This window comes from Prionailurus viverrinus, chromosome B2 (genome assembly GCF_022837055.1).
Source record: "Prionailurus viverrinus isolate Anna chromosome B2, UM_Priviv_1.0, whole genome shotgun sequence".
NCBI classification, from domain to species: Eukaryota; Metazoa; Chordata; class Mammalia; order Carnivora; family Felidae; genus Prionailurus; species Prionailurus viverrinus.
In genome coordinates this window covers 2,986,470-3,006,290 of record NC_062565.1, presented here as the reverse complement: position 1 = coordinate 3,006,290, position 19,821 = coordinate 2,986,470, and the positions used below count along the sequence as shown (strand labels likewise).

The 19,821-nt window shown below is 53.9% G+C and overlaps 1 protein-coding gene and 1 non-coding gene across 2 annotated transcripts; both read right to left on the bottom strand.

Moving 5' to 3' along the window:
- Positions 1 to 398: 398 nt before the first annotated feature.
- TRNAM-CAU (transfer RNA methionine (anticodon CAU)) lies at positions 399 to 470 on the bottom strand. Its single transcript has one exon. It is a non-coding gene; the product is annotated as a tRNA-Met (tRNA).
- A 3,414-nt stretch (positions 471 to 3,884) lies between these two features.
- On the bottom strand, positions 3,885 to 12,067 carry POM121L2 (POM121 transmembrane nucleoporin like 2). Its single transcript, XM_047858674.1, has 5 exons — positions 11,900 to 12,067; positions 10,511 to 10,683; positions 9,795 to 9,960; positions 5,013 to 8,615; positions 3,885 to 4,231 (listed from the first exon to the last, which is right to left on the bottom strand). The coding sequence occupies exons 1-4, from the start codon at positions 12,065 to 12,067 to the stop codon at positions 5,253 to 5,255; spliced, it is 3,870 nt and encodes a 1,289-aa protein (XP_047714630.1). The 3' UTR covers positions 3,885 to 4,231; positions 5,013 to 5,252.
- Positions 12,068 to 19,821: the final 7,754 nt, after the last annotated feature.

Below are 19,821 nucleotides of genomic sequence, written 5' to 3'. Positions count from 1 at the left end.
GAAGTGAGGAGCAGGACACTGATGCCCAAGTAAAATGCAATATAGTCATTGGGCAGAAGTCAATGAAAGTATTTTTCCTTCAAGTGTAAAAAAAAATAGAAAACTATAACCGGAGACAAGCATGTATTCTGAAAGATATAATGCTGATCCACCGGAAATGAAAGGTAAATTTGTCACCTCTTCCCAAGTAAGAAGGGTGAGGTTTGCATCTCTTTTGAAATGAGAAGGGCAGCTTTTGCAAAAAGAAAAAAGAAAGAAAAGAAAGGAAAATACCCATTTGTAGAAATTAGGTAAAGGGTGAAAAAACATCGCAGGAGTTGTAAAGAACAACAACAACAAAAAAAAAGAGATGCCTTTAATTCTACCTTTCCCCCCTGAAGGTGGGAAAGGAGGAACCCTAGCAGAGGATGGTTTCGATCCATCGACCTCTGGGTTATGGGCCCAGCACGCTCCCGCTGCGCCACTCTGCTAGTTGTGACACCTACTCACCTATTTCCTCCCTATGAACATGATCAGGTATCGCATTTCCTTGTATAGGTAAATTGTGATTTGTTTATAAGATACAATCCTACTCGGGAATAAAAGCAATATTTTTTTGTGAATTTTATCATACACATAACGACACAATTCAATCTCAGAAACATCACGCTGGGCAAAAAAATGCCACACAAGATGATGTACTATAGGATTCTACTTATGTGAAGTTCAAGAGCAAACGAAACTATCTGGTGACAGAAATCAGAAGAGGGATTAGCTTGTAGGATGCAGCACCGACGGGCAAGGTGGCAAGAGACAACCGTCTGGAGTAAGGGGAATGTTCTCAGCCTTGAGGCGAATGGTGGTCACACGGGATGCACTCACGATCTATGCATTTTACTGCATGTAAAATATACTTCAATAAACTGCTGAAAACACGGAGGGGACCACAGAGATGTAATAACCAAAAGGGAAGAGAGGGAGGGAGAGCAAGAGAAGAGAAAGGAAAAGAAAGAAGGAAAGAAGGAAGCAGGGAGGAAGGGGAAGTGGGAGAGAGAGAGCAAAGAAAAAGAAGTACTTTCTATGTATCCTTCAGGGAGCTAAGGCAACAGTGGCCCCCAAAGCTTCCCAAAAGAAGGTGTGGAGCCACGAAGAGCTCCCTGGGAGCAGGAGAAAACCCCCAACACTCTTTGGGGAAGCGCCTGAGCCAGGCCTCCAGCAGCCAGTACGCAGGTCAGCGCAGAAGGTCGCTTTGGCGAACCCTGGCGGCCGCCTCACGCCCTCAAGCGCGCGGGCAAGATGGCGGCCGCCGCAGACACTCGCGCGCGGGCAAGATGGCGGCCGCCGCACACCCTCCCCTGCCCCCCAAGCGCGGGCAAGAACGGCCGCTTGAGGAAAAGCTGCTCCTGTAGATTTGAGCGCATTCTCCTCAAGGACGGAAAGAAAATTGACTTCTAAAGTGTTCCTTCCAGGGCTGCATTTCCTTCATACCAGTTCTAAGAGTGTATCAAGAAAGATCGAAACTAAAACATGGATATTAGTTTTCTGGAAGCACATTCTCAGACAGGTAGAAATCACGTCCTTTCACCCAGTTACAGATTTTTCAAGACTTCTGTGTACACACAACAGGCTTAGGTTTTCTCCACGTTGTCCGCGAGGTCACAGTTCCACCGGCACTAGGCAATCTAGAAGCTTCACGGTGGTTGCTCTGCTGGGGAGGTGGTCTTGTGTCCCTGTGAGGAAGAACGGTGTCCACAAACACGCGCTCAGAGGCTCTGGAAAGCTGCCCCTGAAGGCGGGGGCCTAAGACCTGGCCGACTGGTTCTGTGAGGAAGGCCAAACACAATCTGTGTGGTGCTTTATGGTGGAGGCCGGAGTACTGAGGAGAGAAGGGGCCCCTCACACGGCCACCCTCCTCCTCATGCTCTCCTCTGTGACCCAGCCCAGTGTGATGTGACTAGAAAGCGTCCATCTGCCACAGGAGAATGCTCAGCAAAACTGAGCGGTCTGCCCCGTCTCCGGCCACACCCGTAATGACAACATCAACGTGGGTCAAATGCCCTTCTCTCTCCTTAATAGGAAACGTATTTGTATTTTTTTTTTTGGAACAGTCTAGAAGGCTTTAAAATAAGAACCCGAAAATACGATATATATATATATATATATATATATATATATACACACACACACACATATATATGTATATATGTGTGTATATATATATGTGTGTATATATATATCTATATATCTATATATATCTTGTCTTCTACACTCGGTGGACACACGTCTCACCCCAACCAGGGTAGTCTGCTTGAGCAGAAATCTCACTTAGATGGCAAAAGAAAAACAAAAAAGGAGAAATTACAACCACAGTGAAAATGTAGATTTCTCAAGAATAGGGCACAGGCTTGCGCATAGTGTGAGGAAAACATTGAGCCTCTGAAGATGCCAGAGGCTACCCTCCTGCATTTGCTGTAGCATGAAATATGCAGAAATATATTAAAAAGATGTTAAGGGGCGCCTGGGTGGCGCAGTCAGTTGGGCGTCCGACTTCAGCCAGGTCACGATCTCACGGTCCCGGAGTTCGAGCCCCGCGTCGGGCTCTGGGCTGATGGCTCGGAGCCTGGAGCCTGTTTCGGATTCTGTGTCTCCCTCTCTCTCTGCCCTCCCCCGTTCATGCTCTGTCTCTCTCTGTCCCAAAAATAAATAAACGTTGAAAAAAAATTATGAAAAAATAAAAAGATGTTAAAACATGTATATACAATAAATATGTAAAGTAAACTAATCTTTACTTCAACACATCCTTTTCGAGTGCCTTCTATTGAACGGACCATGCCCACCCACCCCCGGCCTCGCGGGGCTTTGTTTTGTCTTTCATTTTCCATGACCTTGACCTGTAGGATACGACACACTGGTGTCGTGGGTGGAAAGGAAGTGGCCGGCGAAACCGGTGTGGCGAAACAGCTCTTAACGTGATGCCCACGATCCCTCCCTCCTGATGCCCACGCCCTTGTGCAATCTCTTCTATGGCAAAGGCGACAGGAGGTACGTGGTTACATGTATGCAATGACGGGATAAGTTACAGGACATAGTATCACCCATTCACTTGCTGGGACCTAATCCTGTCGCCTCCTCCTCTGCTCACACACCCTACCTCCTGGTTGGCGCTCACTGCCAGCTACCGAGTTCGAACTCACATCCTTAACGGTGGTAGCAGGTGCCTTCGCAACCTCCCACATCTGGGGGGGGGGCCCAGTCCGTCCCCCATTTGATTCCTCCCTCACGTGACAGCCACAGCAGTCAAACCCAAACTTGTCTCTTTCTTGCTTAAAATCTCTCCCCTGTTCTCCGCCGTGTTTAGGACCCGGTCCACACCGCGTGCCCATCTACCTGCCTGCTTCTCCCCGGCCGCACCCGGAGGGGCCTCCCAGGTGATCCTCCCTGCAGGTGATCCCAACACACATCCACTGTGTCTCCCAGACCGGCCTGTGCACGTGCTCGGTCTTTGGCCCCGCGACGCCCTTTTCTACTTGGTGCTCAGAACACCCAAAGGCAGAATGCGAGTCAAGTGTTCAGCTACCGTGTCAAGGGCAGCAGACAAAATCCTATACGTTCCTCTTGCGCCCACCCTCCCCCCCCACGTATGATGGCAATCTTGGGTCAGGCGATGCCTTTAAAAGTCGCGACAGCATGGATATTTAGAGTCAGACATCCCTGCAGCGGAGTTCTGGCTCTGATGATCTGCTGAGAGAGAGAAGTGAGCACGGACTTTGAAGCCATGAGGCTTTAAATCCCAAATCTAGCCCTTTACTAACTGGGTTCACTCGGGCCCCATCTCTACTGCCGGGGGTTTAACAGTCATTCCTGTGTCAGAAGCTTATTTCAAAATTTTATTTGCGTGTCATCAACCGGTTTAAGATTCTTTTTCCCCCTGGGCCTCTTTCAAGGGATCCATAAGGCAGGAGATAGACGGAGCGCGGGCGTCATTCTCGCCTCCTTTCGTGGGTTCACTAGTGCTGAGGACTGTGTTGCTTCTTACTTCCCTTGGTTAGGGAACAGGTCTGCCGGGTATCTGCTGTTCTCCCTTGCTTCTCAGGTGCTAGAGGCTTCCTGCCCCGGCCTGTCCCCTCCGGGAGAGATGTGCATGTGGAGCGGTGATTTCGCCAGGTAGAAATTAAAAGAAAAAAAAAAAATGAAGTGTAGACTTCGGTCCCCTGACTTGGGCAGTTCTGGCTCACGCCGCAAGGATCATGACCTTTAATGGGGAGAGAGAAGTCAACCCTTCACGTCAAAACACTGCGGTGAATTCAGGAACCAACACGCGCAGCCCTTAAGTGGGGCGGCGCGCCCCCCACCGTCGGCCAGGTCCCGGAGACCTTTTCACGCGTGCTCTGGCTCTACCCACGTGGCACCGTCCCTACAGGCCATCCCTCCTCCAAACCCAGCTCAAAGCTGGAAATGCGCTGAGCGATGAGCCCGCGTCTCCGCACCGACGCGCCAGAGAGCGCCCGGCCTGGACGGGGCTTTCCTTTTCTGGAATGAGGAGTGGCCGCTGGGATCGGAGGGACTGAGTCTTGACTTGCCAAGCTCTTAGGGGCTAAATGGGCAGAGAAAGGGACGGGGAAGAGCCTGGAACACCGCTCCTGGGAAGAGACTGGAACAGCTTGGGGTGGGGGGAAAGGGGTACAGCAAGAGAAGCCCATCTCGGTGCCCTTGAGGGTTGGTCAGTCAAGGAAAGTTACGGCAGATTTCATCAAGTTCGATTCAAGGTCACATTATATCAAAAGCTCCTCCAGGACTCATCGAAGCACAAAGCGACGCCAAGTCAGGGTAGGCATTCCCAGGGCACCAGAGAAAGGGCACTGCTTCTTAGGGCCAAGTAGAAGCTGGCTAAGACTTAGAGAGCATCTGCCTCTCCCCCTAAGGATGCCGGGAGTGTGGGCTGTGCTCCCAGCCTTCCCCACCCCCACCCCCACCCCCTGGCCTGTCTGTTCCCAAGGAGAGAGCCCGAGGCAGGGTCCTGACTGCGCTCCCACCTGACACGGAGAGGAGTGGGCAAGAAGGAGAGTTTCTTCAACTCCAGAGGTTTGGTTCCACCCGGTTTCATTCCGCTGTTACCACGAGGTACTTGGTCCTCTGATTTCTTCCAGATGATGGATCAGGGTGAGTATGTGGAAGCTCCAGCCTTAGATCTGGGGTCTGTTTGCGTTAGAGAATTGGAGGGCACCGAGCTCGTCACAATACGGAGGCCCAGACCAGGGGACGGGGGGCACCGGCTACTTCTTGTGGGCGTGATGCCTTCGGGAATGCGCCTGTTCCCGACTCTTTGGGGGTTTCGATTTTGCTCCAATGGAAAATGAAGAGGCCGATGGTCTGAAACGTCCTCTCCCAACAGAACTGTGGGCAGGTGGAGAGGCCATCCCAAAGCCAAGGCCGCTGCTCCTGGTAAGGGGCCCGGGGAAAGGGGTGCTCTGAGCAAAGGGGGCCATGCCGGGGCCCCCAAACATAGTCTTTCTTGCCAAGGTGTTGGTCCTCCCCAAGACCAAAGGCTTGCTCTGGCTGGCCAGGCCCCGGGTGTTCTGGCTCCGGCCTTTCCCGAAGGGCGTGAGGGCGGGGCCCGTGGTCCCACTTCGCAGTGCTGCGGTGCCCAACGCTCCAGAGTCGGAGCTCCTGTCCGGGGCGGTCACACTGACCCCGGACTCCGCGCAGTCCATAGGGGTCACCAATCCCCCGAAGGCAAAAGGCCGGGGGGCCGTGCTGCCGAACACGGAGCCGGCCGCCCCGCTCCGGCGGGTCTGGGCCGCAGCTCCAAAGCCGGCTGCGCCGGTTTGGCCAAAGGGAGACCCCGCCAGAGCGCTGCCCAAGTTTGGCGGGACGCCGGAGGGGGCGGAGGGGACGCGACAGGTGGAGGCGGAGAGCGTCAGACCCCCAGAGGCCGACCGCGCGGTCTTACCGAAGGCTGGCCCAGCCGGGGTCGGGGCGGGGGCTGCCGTTGCCCACGTCCCCGGACCGAAAGGACTAGTGACACTCGGGCCCGGCGGGGCCGGGGGTGCCCCCTGCTCCTGCCCATCTGGAGCCCCAAGTGCCGGCTGGAGAGGGGCTCCGGAGGAGGGGGGGAAGGGGGGCCTTGAGCGCGCCCCCGAGGGCGCGGGGAGTGCGGAGCCGACGCCGGAGGCTCGGGCCGTTAATGCCGACCGGCTCCCTGCCGCGGGCGCGGAGGCTGGCAGAGGCGGGCCGCGCACAGCGGCAGAGCTCTTACGAGGGGGCATCTGCACAGCTCCGGAAAGAACCTGGCTGAAGATGGTGACCGTGTGCACGGCAGGGACCGGGGCACGCGGGGGTGGGGGGAAGATGAAGCTGGTGGCTTGGGAGAAGCAGGCCCTGAAGGCACAGGAGGCCCCGAGAAGGAACGCGCGGCAGGCGGGGGCGCGGTCAGCCTGGTCCACGGCACCGCTGAGACTCACCGCGCCGATGTCCACGGGGGGCGGGAAAGGAGAGTCTTGGGAAGCGCGGGCCGGGGTGGCGGACACGACCACGGCGGTAGCCTTGAGCAGGCTGCGGAGGAGATGGGGGGAAGCAGGGGGAGCGGGGGGCGAGGAGTGCCCGGAAGAGGAAGGAGCGACCCCGGGCCCGGTTTGACGGGGTCCTCCGCGGCCAAAGATGGGCCTGAAGGTAGGGGCCAAGAGACCCGGGGCTGAAGGTGCCGAGGCGGTGGCCGAAATGCTGGGACGTAAGGAGTCTCCGATCTCGCCGTTGGGCGGGAGCGCCAAAGTGGGGTGTGGCGTGGGGTGGGCAGAAGCTGCCGCAGGAGGCGCAGATGCAGGGGGGAGGGGAGCCCGGCCGCCCAGAAAGGCCACCCTTTGCACGGCGGGCGGTGCGGGGATGAGGGCCGGCCGCTCCGGGGGCGCGGCGGTCCCGCCGGCCTGAGCCGCGGGGGGTGGCCTGGTGGCGTCCGAGGCTGGCGGCGGGGCGGAAGCAGGGGTCAGACGGAGCCAGGTGGCTGCGGACTCGGAGTCAGGAGAGGGGCGCGGAAGGGGCTCTGGCTGCGAGCAGCCGCGTGAGGGCAGCGGGCTGACTTCCTTCAGGGGCGAGAGCGCCGCAGGGGCCGCCCGGCCGGGGGACGGTGGCGAGGCCGCCGGAGGCTCCCGCGTCTCTGCGAAGCTTCCCGACCGCGGATCCGCGTCCTGGGTTCGAGCTGTGCCTGCACCGGGCGGACCGGGAGACGCGGCAGGCTGAGCGGCGGAGCCCGGCTCGGGGACACAGCGTGTGGGGACCTCGGTCCCGTCCTCTCGGGCTGTACTGCTCCACCGGAGCCCGACTTCATGCCCCGAGGCCTGGTCCTCGTCAGGGTCCGCATCGCCGAGCCCGGGAGGTGGACCCGGGGTCCCAGGGCTGCGCGGCGGCCGCGGAGGCCCCTGACCCTGCGGCTCAGAGCCGCCGGACGCCGCCGGGGACCTGGCCGGTGGCGGTGGCCCTGGAGACGGAGACCGGCGACCCTTTCCTTTCTTTCTCACCGGCCATTCTGGGGGCTGCAGGGCCGCACCGGGCGCCCTTCGCTTCCCGGGCGCGCCGAGCGGTCTGGACGAGCTGTAAGAGCTGCTGATGGCGTTTCTCGGGGAGCGCGGGGGGCCCCCCGAGTGCGCGCGAGCCGCGGGGCTCCGGGAGGGGCAGCCGGGGCCCCCGCTCGCGCTGCGGTCCGGGCCCAGGGAGTCCGGGCTTCTCCTCAGCGGCCCCGGCCGGGGCTCGAAAGACGCGAGGACCCCGTTTCTCAGCAGGGGCCGAAATGCGGACGGCCTGGGGTCCGGGCTCCGCCTGGCGGCCTGCAGGCCCCCGGGACGCGGCGGGTCTTCCCAGCCCGCCCTCCCCTTCGTGCACCCCCGGAGCGCCCGCAGCACCGTCTCCTTTGCGCAGGGGTCCGGGGGCTTCTCGGAGGCCGGGGGCCCAGCGGAGCGGATCGCGCCCGTGGGCCAGGGCTCGGGGGGCGCGATCCTCACGGTGACTGGGCTCCGCCGCGCCCGCGGGTGCCGGAGGGACCAGACGCTGCGCCTGAAGTAGCTGTCCCACCAGTCCGACGGCAGCGGCCCCACGATGGCGTTGCGGGGCCTCTTCATGGGGAAGCGCCTCCAGGCCTCGTCGAGGCGGCCCGCGGGGTCCCGGCCGGGCGGCCTCCGGGGGGGCCGGTGCCGCGGCGCGGGGTGGGCGCGGTGGACGCGCTGCACCTGCTCGGTGGCGTGCGCGCGCGCCCGGGCCGGGGACGACGGCGGGGACCCCGGCCTGCCCAGGTAGCCGCCCATGCGGAGCGACGCGGCGGCCGGGCCACCGGGCGGGTTTCGGTTCCCGAGGTCGGAGTCGGCGTTCGCCGCGTTCCCCCGACGGTTGGGACCCTGGCGCGAGGAAAGGGCGAGGCTCTCGGGGCGCTCGCCCGCCCGCAGGCCCGGCGCCCGGAGGGAAGGGAGGAGGGGACCCCGGGCCGCGCGCCCCGCCGGGGACGGTGCGGCCCGAGCGCACCGAGGATCGAGCAGCCGAGTCCAGGGGGCGCGGGATCGGGGTGCGTGGGGACCGCCCTGGAGGCCGCGCTGGCGATCCGCGAGGTGGTTGCCACCTTCTCCTTTCCTCTTTGCAAGACACGTGGGAAGTTTCTTACAAGAAAAAACATAGTCTTACCGTGCCATCCAGCAACCACACTGCCAGGTATTTACCTAAAGGAGCTGAAAAGTTTTGTCCATGCAAAAACCTGCACATGAATGTTGGTAGAAGCTTTATCTCTAGTTGTCAGGAATTGGAAGCAGCCAAGGAGTACTTCGCTAGAGGAATAAACCGTGGCACATTCCTACAGTGGAATAGTATTCAGCACCAGACGGCAATGAACTATCAAGTCACGAAAAAGACACGGAGGAACCTTAAGGCTGTATTGCTACGCAAACAAAACCAGTCTGAGAAGGCCACGTGCTGTTTGATTCCCGCTCTATTAAATTCTGGAAAACACAAACCTATAGAGGGTAAAAAGATCAGTGGTTTCGAGAAGTGGGGAAATCCGTGGGGCACAGGGGATTTAATTCTGCGTGAAACCACATCGGTGGTCACAAGATGTTGTGTACTTGGCAAAACCCATAGAATGTAGGACAAAAGAGTGAACTCGAATGTAAACTCTGTACTTTAGTTAATAATAATGTACCAATATTGATTCACCAGTAGTAACCAATGTACCACACCAAGAAGATGTGGATGGGAGGGGGATCAGGAGTGGAAGTAGGGGGAGGAGAGAGTGTAAGGAAACTTTCTGTACTTTCTCTTCCATTTTTCTGCAAACCTAAAACTGTTCTTAAAAATATAAAGTCTGCTAATTTTAAAAATTAAAATGGGGGCGCCTGGGGGGGCTCAGTCGGTTTAGCCTCCGACACTTGACATCAGCTCAGGTCTGATCTCGCGGTTCATGGGTTCGTGAGTTCGAGCCCTGTGTGGGGGCTCTTCGCTGGCTGACGGTGTGGAACCTGCTTGGGTCTCTCTCTCTCTCTCTCTCTCTCTCTCTCGCTGCCCCTCCCTGCTTGTGCTCTCTTTCTGTCAAAAATAAATAAATCATTTATTTAAAAAATGAAATTTGCAATGTCTTGGCGCTTGGACTCCATGCCTCAGTCCTCTTAAAACCGCCTTATGATTTACTTAACACAATAGGTAAATCACAGGTGCGTCGCTGTTTTGTTGTCTAAGCAAGTAACGCAGGCATTCAGCACATTGTCAGTTACCAGGAAATTAAGGCAATTGTTGACAGTTCTCGTGGGCGAAATTGACAAGCCAAGGTTTAGCGCAGCTCACTTTACCTGTCTGCCCTTGTGCCGGATCCTCTTCCCGGGGATCTGGGGCCAGGGCCTTGGGGTGAACTGAAATTCGTTCCGGGAGAGAGAGACGGGAGGGGTGCGGCCTAGGAGGATGGGGTGGTGGGTCAGGGCCGCTTCCAGAGTGAGGGTGATAGAGACCAAGGCAGACCTGGGGAGAGGGAGGGTGCAGGGGGCCGGGACGGGTGTGGGGGTGGGGAGGGGCAGGCCCTGCGGGCAAGAGTTGCTGGAGAGTAAGGCAGGTTGGGGCAGAAAGCACCGGAGCGGCGGCGGCTCAGGCTCTGACCTCTGACGGAAAGATTCTTCTAAAAGGAGTGCCAGTTTCTGTATAGAGAATGATGCTACTTATATTTTAAAAAAAACGTTTATATGTGTTTCTGGGGGGCGGGGGTGCCCATTCGTGGACTCAGGCCGTGAGAACGTGGTAGCTTCAGTTCCTGTCTCCCGGGACGGTATTGCCAGGAAGCCAGGGTGCCGGACCGAAAAGGAAGCCTCGTGACGCAGGCTGCAGCCAAGGGGGACGCGCGTGCGACAGGTGTGGGAGATGGGGGGAGGACAGGCCGGAGGAGGGGGCCCAGGTCCCTCAGGAGACGTTGGGGGCCCGCGGGGCCGTGCTCCCTGAGGCTCTAGGATGGGGCTGGTTTGGGGGGTGCGGGAAACACCCCCAGGGGCTGGAAGAGGCAGGTGCTCCCGGAACCTACTGCGGGAGTGAGTGCGCCGCTGGGCCGGTGCCCACGGCAGCGGGGAACCCGCGGACCGAGCTGTCCCCGTTCTCGCCCCCAGGCTTCCAGCCCCTCGAGGTCCCACCGGCGCCGCCGAAGGAGTTTGCTGCCCCGGCTCCGCCTGACGAGCAGGCGAGGACGCGCTGACACCACTTGCGTAAAGGTCGGAAGCGGGCACACCACGTGTCTGGCCACGCCTAGATTTGTGGCGCGTCTATAAACAACCGCACAAGAATGGTGAACACACACTAGCAACGCCTCTGGGTGGGAAGGTGGCATCGAGGAGGAGCGATCTGAGGCTTTAAAGCTCCAGGCAGGCTCTGATTTCTCAAGCTGTGTTGTGCAAATCGGTGTATTCGTTTTACTCTATATATTGCATTTGGGGGCTTTGTTTTGTAAGTTTAAATCCAGGTTAGTTAACACATCATGTAATAATGATTTCAGAAATAGAATTTAGTGATTCGTCACTTACATACAACAGCCAGTGCCCACCCCAACAAGTGCCCCCCTGGATGCCCATCACCCATCTAGCGCCTCCCCCCCCCCACCTCCCAGCAACCCTCAGTTTGTTCTCTGTATTTGAGTCTCTTACGGTCTGCCTCCCTCTCTGCTTTTATCGTATTTTTCCTTCCCTTCCCCCATGTTCATCCGTTGTGTTGCTCAAATTCCACACATGAGTGAAATCGTATGCTAATTGTCTTTCTCTGGCTGACTTATTTCTATATATTGCATTTTTTTTAAATTTTTTTAACATTCATTTATTTTTGAGACAGAGAGCATGAACAGGGGATGGTCAGAGAAAGAGGGAGACACAGAATCTGAAACAGGCTCCAGGCTCTGAGCTGTCAGCACAGAGCCCGACGCGGGGCTCGAACCCCACAGGACCGCGAGATCATGACCTGAATCGAAGTCGGACGCTTAACCGACTGAGCCACCCAGGCGCCCCTATATATTGCATTTTTGAATGGGTATGTGGTTTTATGCAGTCTGCTTTCCACACTGGAATATAATGTATCCGGGTCAATCTTATGCGGTTGAAAGCAATTAAGTTACAGTAAAAAAAAAATTTTTTTTTTTAATCTTAAGTATCTTGTATGTACCCACTAACAGAGGGACAAGGGATTCTATTAAAGTTTGGGGGTTTCGCTCCTTGGACAGAACACGGCGTTTCAGATCGCTTTCTAAGAAAACTTCAGAGATGTGAACCCACGCTGAACGTTTTGCTCTCACGGCAGCGTCCGAAGGGGGAAAAACTTCTCTGGGACGCTGCAAGAAGGCCCGCGTGAAAGCCGGCTGAAGTTCAGAAGTGACTCCCCTCCCCGGCGGAGCCCCGCAGCCCCGGGGCACCCAACAGAAGGTTCCACGCACCGTGGGCGTTGACGACAGCACGTGGGCCCAGCTGTTGGCGGGGCGACTGTAAGTAACGGGTCCACGCGACGGGCCAGGGGGGCGCGGCCTCCGGGAGAGCGAGCCGAGCAGGGCACGCCCGGCAGAGGGCGCTCGCGGAGGGCGGCGGGGGCAGAGGGGCGGGGCCATCGCCTGCAGCGGCGCCGCGGTCCCGGCCTCCCGGCGCAGCGTGGGGAGCCTCGGCCTGCGATCGCGGGCCCCGGAAGCTTCCTTCGGCGAGGATTCCGCGAAGCCTCCGGCTCGGAGAACGTGAGGGAGGTTTGCAGATTCCTGCAGGCGTTTCTTGTTCTCACTTAGCGCCCGCTTCGCGGGGACGGAAGGGCCCTGCGTTGCTTCAGCGCCTTTCCGGTCGCCTGCTCGAACCCCCTCCTGTTTTCCCACCGGAAGGCCCCGCGCTGTCTCTTTGGTCACCAAGCACGACTCTTTGTCTTTTTGTTTTCTCTTCATCCCCCCCTCCCCCCCCCCCCCCCCCCCCGCTCCCTTCCCTTATGCCTCTTTTCCTCGTCTGCTCCTTCTGTCCCCGAGCAGCGCTCGGCAGGACGGATCCAGGAGGCGGACTGCCTGGCGTCGGTTCAGTCCCCGCGGCACCTTCGCCGGGTGGCCCTGGGCGACACTCTCTGCCTGTCCTCGTCTGTAAAGTAGGAGCGGTCCCCGTTCGGCCCTCGGAGGAGTTTGTGAGAATAAACTAAAGTGAGTCTCTGTGAAGCATTGGAACGCGGCTCTATACGTAGTAAGCGCTGAGCAAGTGTTTATCGAATACGTAAGTCGTCGTCTCTGACCTTTATGGTAAACTTCCTGCATTCAAGGCCATCTCAGCGTCTTTTTCCACGTTCACGTTGCTTTTAACCTTCCTCTCACATTTTAAATACATTCTGGCATTGATTATTTTGCTTCTGCTTTAGTTAATTCCGTTCGTGACTTCCCTCTACTGTTTTTTGGTTTTTTTTATTCCTCCCCTCTTCCTTCTCTGTATTTCATACATGAAGCCACTTTCTTTGCGCCTTGCCTGTTTGCTTAGTCTTTTCTTTGTTTCTGGGGCTTCTCTTTAATGTTTTAGGCCTTCTTGATGCAAACCTCGTGCTGGTTTACACACCTCCACTTTCGCATTGTTGTGATCACTGTATTTTCTCCTTCCTCAGCTTGTCTTTGTAGGATTGGTCAGGGTTCACCAGAGAAACGGAACAAAGGGCATCTGGAGAGGGTGAGACAGAGAGAGAAATTTTAGGGAACTGGCTCACCCCGCGGTGGGGACTGACAAGTCCCAGTTCTGCAGGGGGAACCGCTGGGCTGGAGCCGCAGGGAAGAGTTGTCACAGTTCCAGCCCAAAGGCAGTCTGGGGCAGAATTTTGTTACTGATTGGATGACACCCACCACATTCTGTAGGGAGGGTATCCCGATTTGCCCCAAATCTGATTTAAATATTAGTCTCATCTAAAAAAATACCTTCAAGTAATATCCAGACTGGTGCTTGACCAAATTAATACGTGGACACAGGTCGCTTAGACAAGTCAACACCTCAAATTAACCGCCCCCCCCTCCCCTTCCAAGCTCTCTCCCTGTGAACGTTCCTCTTCAGTCTCCTCCTTCTCGGGGCTCAGGACCCGTCCTCTGCTTGTCCCCTCTGCCCTCGCTTTCTCCAGAGCAGCTTTGCATAGTGTGCCTTTCCAAACGCTTTCAACAGACGCCACCCAGAATGGCACCCCAACCAGAGGGGGTGCTTGCAAAACCAAGGTGGCTGAGCCATTCCCTCCCAGAGCCACCAAGCAGGTCGCGACACAAAACAACAAACTCGAAGCACGCTGTCTGCATTGCACACACCCCCTCCCCTTCCCTCCGACAAGCCACACCACGACCACAGCCTGCCGTCTCCACGGTCATGGAACTGGACGGTGGGCGGACAGACGCCCGTTCCTGAGAGTTTTCTCGTTCGTCTCAGAGTTCCAGAACAGTTGCTTCTGTTCCTTGTGGCCAGCTTATTGGTTGCTCCTGTGGAGGGAGGGATTCTGGGAGCCCCTACTCTGGCACTTTCTTGACGTCCTGTGTGTTCACCGGTCAAGGACGTTTCTTGCAGGCACGTTATAATTGGTTCTTGCTTTTTTTTTTTTTTATCCTGCCTGACAACATGCAGCTTTTAATTTGTTTTTCTCCCCCGACATGCCCCTTTTTGACCATATCCCGATTGAGTTTTTTAATGTTTATTTATGTTGAGAGAGAGAAAGAGAGAGGCAGCACGAGTGGGGGAGGTGCAGAGAGGAAGGAGATTCCAGGCAGGCTCCCCGCTGTGAGCCCAGTGCCCAGCGTGGGGCTCAAACTCACTAAACCATGAGATCATGACCTGAGTGGAGATCAAGATCGGATGCTTAACCGGCTGAGCCACCCAAGCGGCCCAATAGCCTGATTAATTTTAAGCAAGAATGTGATGCCATCAGACAGAATGTAATTATTTTCCACATAATAAATATGTTGAGGGGCGCCTGGGTGTCTCAGTCGGTTAAGCATCCGACTTCGGCTCAGGTCGTGATCTCACGGTTTGTGAGTTCAAGTCCCGAGTCGGGCTCTGTGCTGACAGCTCAGAGCCTGGAGCCTGCTTCGGATTCTGTGTCTCCCTCTCTCTCTGCCCCTATCCCCTCACGCTCTGTCTCTCTCTCCTTCAAAAATAAATAAACATAAAAAAAACTTAAAAAAAAGTTTGGAAGAACGAGCCAGGAAAGGAGGGATAGAGTGCTTATTTGTAGGAAATAGAATTAGTATGACATTTCTTCCCCCTATGAAGGGGGAGTTGTAAAAAAAATATTTAAATGATGCCACTTTCAGCTCTAAACTCAATTAATGCTCCTGCCTGAGAGAGGAGAAACAAATATGGAGTGTAAAATCGTGAGTAGCGTTTGGCAAATGTGTATGCGGTCAGTAGTTCTGGAATTCGGGAGGAAGGTCTTGGCCAGAAACCATCACTCGGATAACAATGAGTCGTTGCAAGTTCCTGCATGTTACAGGATTGTCCAAACTCCTTAAGACTCTCCGCGTGTAATTTCTTTTGCTTTAGATGTTGAAGATACATATTTTTGAAGATTTCATTTTTGAGGAATCTCTACATCCTGCGTGGGGCTTGAACCCACAACCCCAAGATCGAGTCCTACGCTCCACCGACTGAGCCCGCGTGCTGGGCATTGAGGATGGTTAAGTTGAGGTTGAAATCGTGGGAGTGAATGGGATTGCTAGGAAAGAGCACGGAGTGAGGGCAGAACCCATGAGAAACGCGGAGGTGCAGGGATCGGAAAACAGGGCTGGGGCGGGGTGGGGGGGAAGGTCAGAAAGGGAAGCTGAATGAGAAATGGGACGGCAGAAGACGAGGAGTAGCAAGGATGTGGGAGCGGTCGGTGGTGACCAGCCATCCAGTCTTCCGCCAAGAGTTTTATATATACCTTGTGAAGAAAAGGAGAGGTCTACAATTTCTAGGTCAGTGTCAGGAGAAGGGCTGTTTGTTAATTAAATGACAGAGACTTTGTCGTTTCTGTTGGGTGGCTGGAAAGCGAATTTGTCTGGTACCTTAATGAATACAGCTGATCCCTTTACCCACCTCCGTGGGACCCTCACGGCATCTGTAAACGTGAGAAATGTGTTCTCTAAGCAAAGGGAATTTGTCGTAACAAGCAAAATTAGCATTTTAACCGCAGAAACGACTCAGGAGTTTTAACTGTGTGGTCTAAATATGTTTTATGATTCGTAACGCAGCAGCGTGCGGTAATTATTCTGAAAAGTGAATTCTATACATGTGCTACCATTTTTTAAAGTTTTTTAAAAAACGTTTATTTATTTTTGAGAGAGAGAGAGAGAGAGAGAGCGGGGGAGGGGCAGAGAGGGAGGGAGACACAGAATCCGAAGCAGGCTCCAGGCTCCGAGCTGTCAGCACAGAGCCGGACGCGGGGCTCAAACCCACCAACCGTGAGATCACGACCTGAGCTGAGATCCAGAGTCAGCCGTCCAACCGACTGAGCCACCCAGATCCCCCACCTGTACTACTGTTGTCCATAAAAGGGACAAAATATTTAAAATTAAAGCTTAGAATTAAAAAAAAACAATATTGGAATTTGAAGAAAAATTGCCTTTTGTTATATTCTACATTGTCCTTATTTTTTCTTTCTTTCTTTCTTTTTTGCTTTTTGCAGAATTGTCTTTAAAGTAGAACAGACCCCTCCTGGAGAATGGCCTAGAACAAGGATCAAAGTGTGCACGCGAAGCTGAACTGGTCCATACAGGGAAACGCTCCTCCAGGAGTGTGAACAGGGCATGACACCGAGCCTCTGGAGACGGCACAGATGTGCTATGCATCCCTGAACATTCGTTCTAGGGCCCCCGCGACTGCTGTCATACTGGAAATAGATTTATGTGACCCTTTAAGTGACGCTGCTTCTGTCAAACAATCATGCAAGTTTTCTTTTCAACTGTCGTAATTTGGGGGGTTTTAATCACCTTTCAAACTGGCATTGGGCGCCTGGGGGACTTCCTGCTCTTCGTTGTATATCTGCACGTCGCATTCATTCGACCTCATCAGAAAAAGCCCTTAGATGCGATTCTCGTTCATCTAACTTTGGCTGATGTGACAACAGCCACCTTCGGGGGCGTCCCGTATATAACGTCCCCCTTCGGAGTCAGGGATGTTTTGGAGGCTGTCCAAAACATTTGTAAAGCTGTGCTGTGCATTCACAGAGTGACGCGGGGTGTTTGTATATGTGCTGTTTCTCTCCTGAGCACGGGAATGTGGGAATGTGGGAATGTGGGAAAAGATATTTCCAGCACATCTGACTGACACAAGTCTTTTATCCACAATACGTAAACAACACCCACAAATCAATAATAAACGTACAGACAACCCGGTAGAAAAAGCACAAAAATTTGAAAAGGCTTTTTAGCAAAATAAAAGTACGCAGAAAGCCCCTAAACGTATTAAAATATGCTTGGCTTCATTATTAATCAAGGCAATGCAAATTAAGATGTTTGAGTTGCAGCCATACACCTAGCAGAATGGCAAAATCAAAGCGTGTAAATTGTTACAACTTTGAAGTCCGTTGGGCAACATTTTATAGTGTTGGACCTGTCAACGAATCTCATTGATCCAACATTCCGCCTCTGTGTATAGACTCAGACCCCGACATATACAAAAATGTTCCTTTTTTTGGTTTTTTACTTGTAGTCGTCCCAAATAGATAAGTTGTGTAATATACGTACGATGGAATACTTTCCTGCCATGAAAATGAAGACGCTATTGCTACATTCAATAGCATAGATTACTTTACAGGCGTAATTGAATTAAAAAAGCCAGACACAGGGGCGCCTGGGTGGCGCAGTCGGTTAAGCGTCCGACTTCAGCCAGGTCATGATCTCGCGGTCCGTGAGTTCGAGCCCCGCGTCAGGCTCTGGGCTGACGGCTCAGAGCCTGGAGCCTGTTTCGGATTCTGTGTCTCCCTCTCTCTCTTCCCCTCCCCTGTTCATGCTCTGTCTCTCTCTGTCCCAAAAATAAATAAACGTTGAAAAAAAATTAAAAAAAAAAAAGCCAGACACAAAGGAGCATAGACAAGAGGACTCGACTGACAGATATTTTAAGGACAGTGGAAACTAAACTTTGGTGTTAGAAGTTAGAGCGGTGGTTACTTTTTGGAGGAAAGTGCCTGACAGGTGGCCTCGTGGTCGTCTCGGAGGTGCTGGTAATATTGTATTTCTGACTCCGCTGGTGGAGTGTGTGACGCTTGACCTCAGGGTCGTGAGTTTGAGCCCCACGTTGGACGTGGAACCTGCTTTAAAAGAGATGTTGTTTCTTGATCTAGATGGCGGTTCCTCGCGGGTTTTCTGTGTGAAAATTTATTTACCGCCATCCATATGAATTGTGTGATTTAAAATATTATAAGCCAATTCTTTAAAAGCTTAAGGACTGTTATGAATCAATACATATGTTACAAATCCGTTCTTTGAGAGTTCATTTTAGAAAATGAAAATAATAAAACATTGCAGAGACCTAAGGGACATGTGAAAATGGAATCTAAAAGGAAAAACACAGAGCAGGAGAGCACTTAGGGCACCACATTGCTTTTGCTTTTAAGGCTCTTACTCCTGGAGGCAAAATTGCATTTCTATTTTGGCAGCTTCTAAATTGAGGCAAGGCGACGTCATTGGGATCTGTTGCAAATAGAGGATCACTCTGTGTTATCGCACATCCCTCCTGGTACACATTCATCTAACGATGACCTAGAAACAAAACTCAGCCCCCACTCCCAGTGAACTGCAGGAACAACGGTCTTGTCGCTCTGGGAGCTGTGGAGTGGAAGAGATGGAAAATATCCTCACTACTAAGAAGTCAAAGCCCCGAAGTGGGCCTCTGAGCAGACAAGCCTCCTAGATGCAGTTCCCGGGTAGTTCAGGGAGCCGCAAGTCACAGAGTTTGAGGTTTGTATTACTGATCTATTACTGGAACAATTCCACATTTAGTAGTTGAAACAATCAACAAGCACTTATCTCGTGAGGTCTGTAGATCGGAAGTTCAGGAGTGTCCTCTCTGGGTGGTTGCAGCTCACGGTCCCTCCTAAGGTTGCCGACAAGATGCCAGCTAGAGCTCCAGCCATCTTACGGCGTGACTCTGGCAGGAGAGTCCCGTGCCAAACTCTCCCAAAGGTACTGGTCGGGGGACTCGCTTCCTCCCCACATGGGCCTCTTCCTGGGGCTGCTCAGGACATGGCACCTGGCTTCCCCGAGAGCCACAACCACCTCTATGTTTGGCCACAAAAGACCAACCCTGAAACGATGGTGTAGGAGCTGCACAAGGGCAAGAATATTAAGAGGTAAAGATCATTGGGGTCATCTTAGAGGCTGCCTCCAGAGTCTGGCCTCTGGCCAGTGATCTACGACACTCCCTTATGCAAAACACATTCACCAGGTCCTGAGAGGCCCCAGAGGTCCCAGAATTTAGCCTTTAAATCAAATCCATGGGTATGAAGTCCCTTGGGTACGGTACCTTGAACGTATTCCTTCAGGTACAAAGAAAGGAACCTTGGGGCGCCTGGGTGGCGCAGTCGGTTAAACGTCCGACTTCAGCCAGGTCACGATCTCGCGGTCCGGGAGTTCGAGCCCCGCGTCGGGCTCTGGGCTGATGGCTCAGAGCCTGGAGCATGTTTCCGATTCTGTGTCTCCCTCTCTCTCTGCCCCTCCCCCATTCATGCTCTGTCTCTCTCTGTCGCAAAAATAAAATTAAAAAAAAAAAAAAAAAAGAAAGGAACCTTGCGCCTCAAAGGAGAAAATACTCTCTTACTTGGAGGAGGCTTTGGACCTTTGACTCTAGAATTAAAAGTCTCTGGCTCTACCAACCAAGCCCCATAGGCCCCCAGGAAGTAGCTTTTATTCATACACAGAAATGGTTTTAGCAAATATCGCTGTTATTGATGAGTATTGTAAATACGTTCTTGGACTCAGGGAAGACTGTTGAAGAAACGGGTTCAAGTCCACGGGACCAATTCATGGAGCAGAAGTGTATTCAGGTATCCTGAGTGCTACGTCTTAGTCACTGGTGAGCTGTTCTACGTTGTTTGTACCGTGTCTGAGAAGCCATTCCGGTTTACGTAGAAGGAAGTAGCTAGCATCGACACAACAACCCTTGCTTACTGACATAGAGTTTATAAGGGTGAGACTCAAAAGTGGAACCAATTGATTGTCTTTGGAATATATTTAGTAACACTTATCATGGTCACTGGTCTTCTCTGGATGACCAAGAAAAAACAAAACTAATGACAAAGTAGGAGAAGGGGAAAGCAATCAGTAGAGAGCAATGGTTGGAATTATTACTACATTTTGCCAAATATTTCTTGATGTAAAAAAAAAAATATGAAGCATCCAGGGAA

Bases quoted from the DNA above. Each gene is read 5' to 3' on its own strand.
- POM121L2 (XM_047858674.1), bottom strand. From the start codon at position 12,067: ATGGCCCCGCCCCTCTGCCCCCGCCGCCCTCCGCGAGCGCCCTCTGCC. The intron at 10,684-11,899 runs GTGCGTGGAACC...CCTTTACGCAAG, and splicing joins TGCTGTCGTCAACGCCCACG to TGGTGTCAGCGCGTCCTCGC. The intron at 8,616-9,794 runs GTAAAGTGAGCT...TTTTCTTGTAAG, and splicing joins TCCGGCACAAGGGCAGACAG to AAACTTCCCACGTGTCTTGC.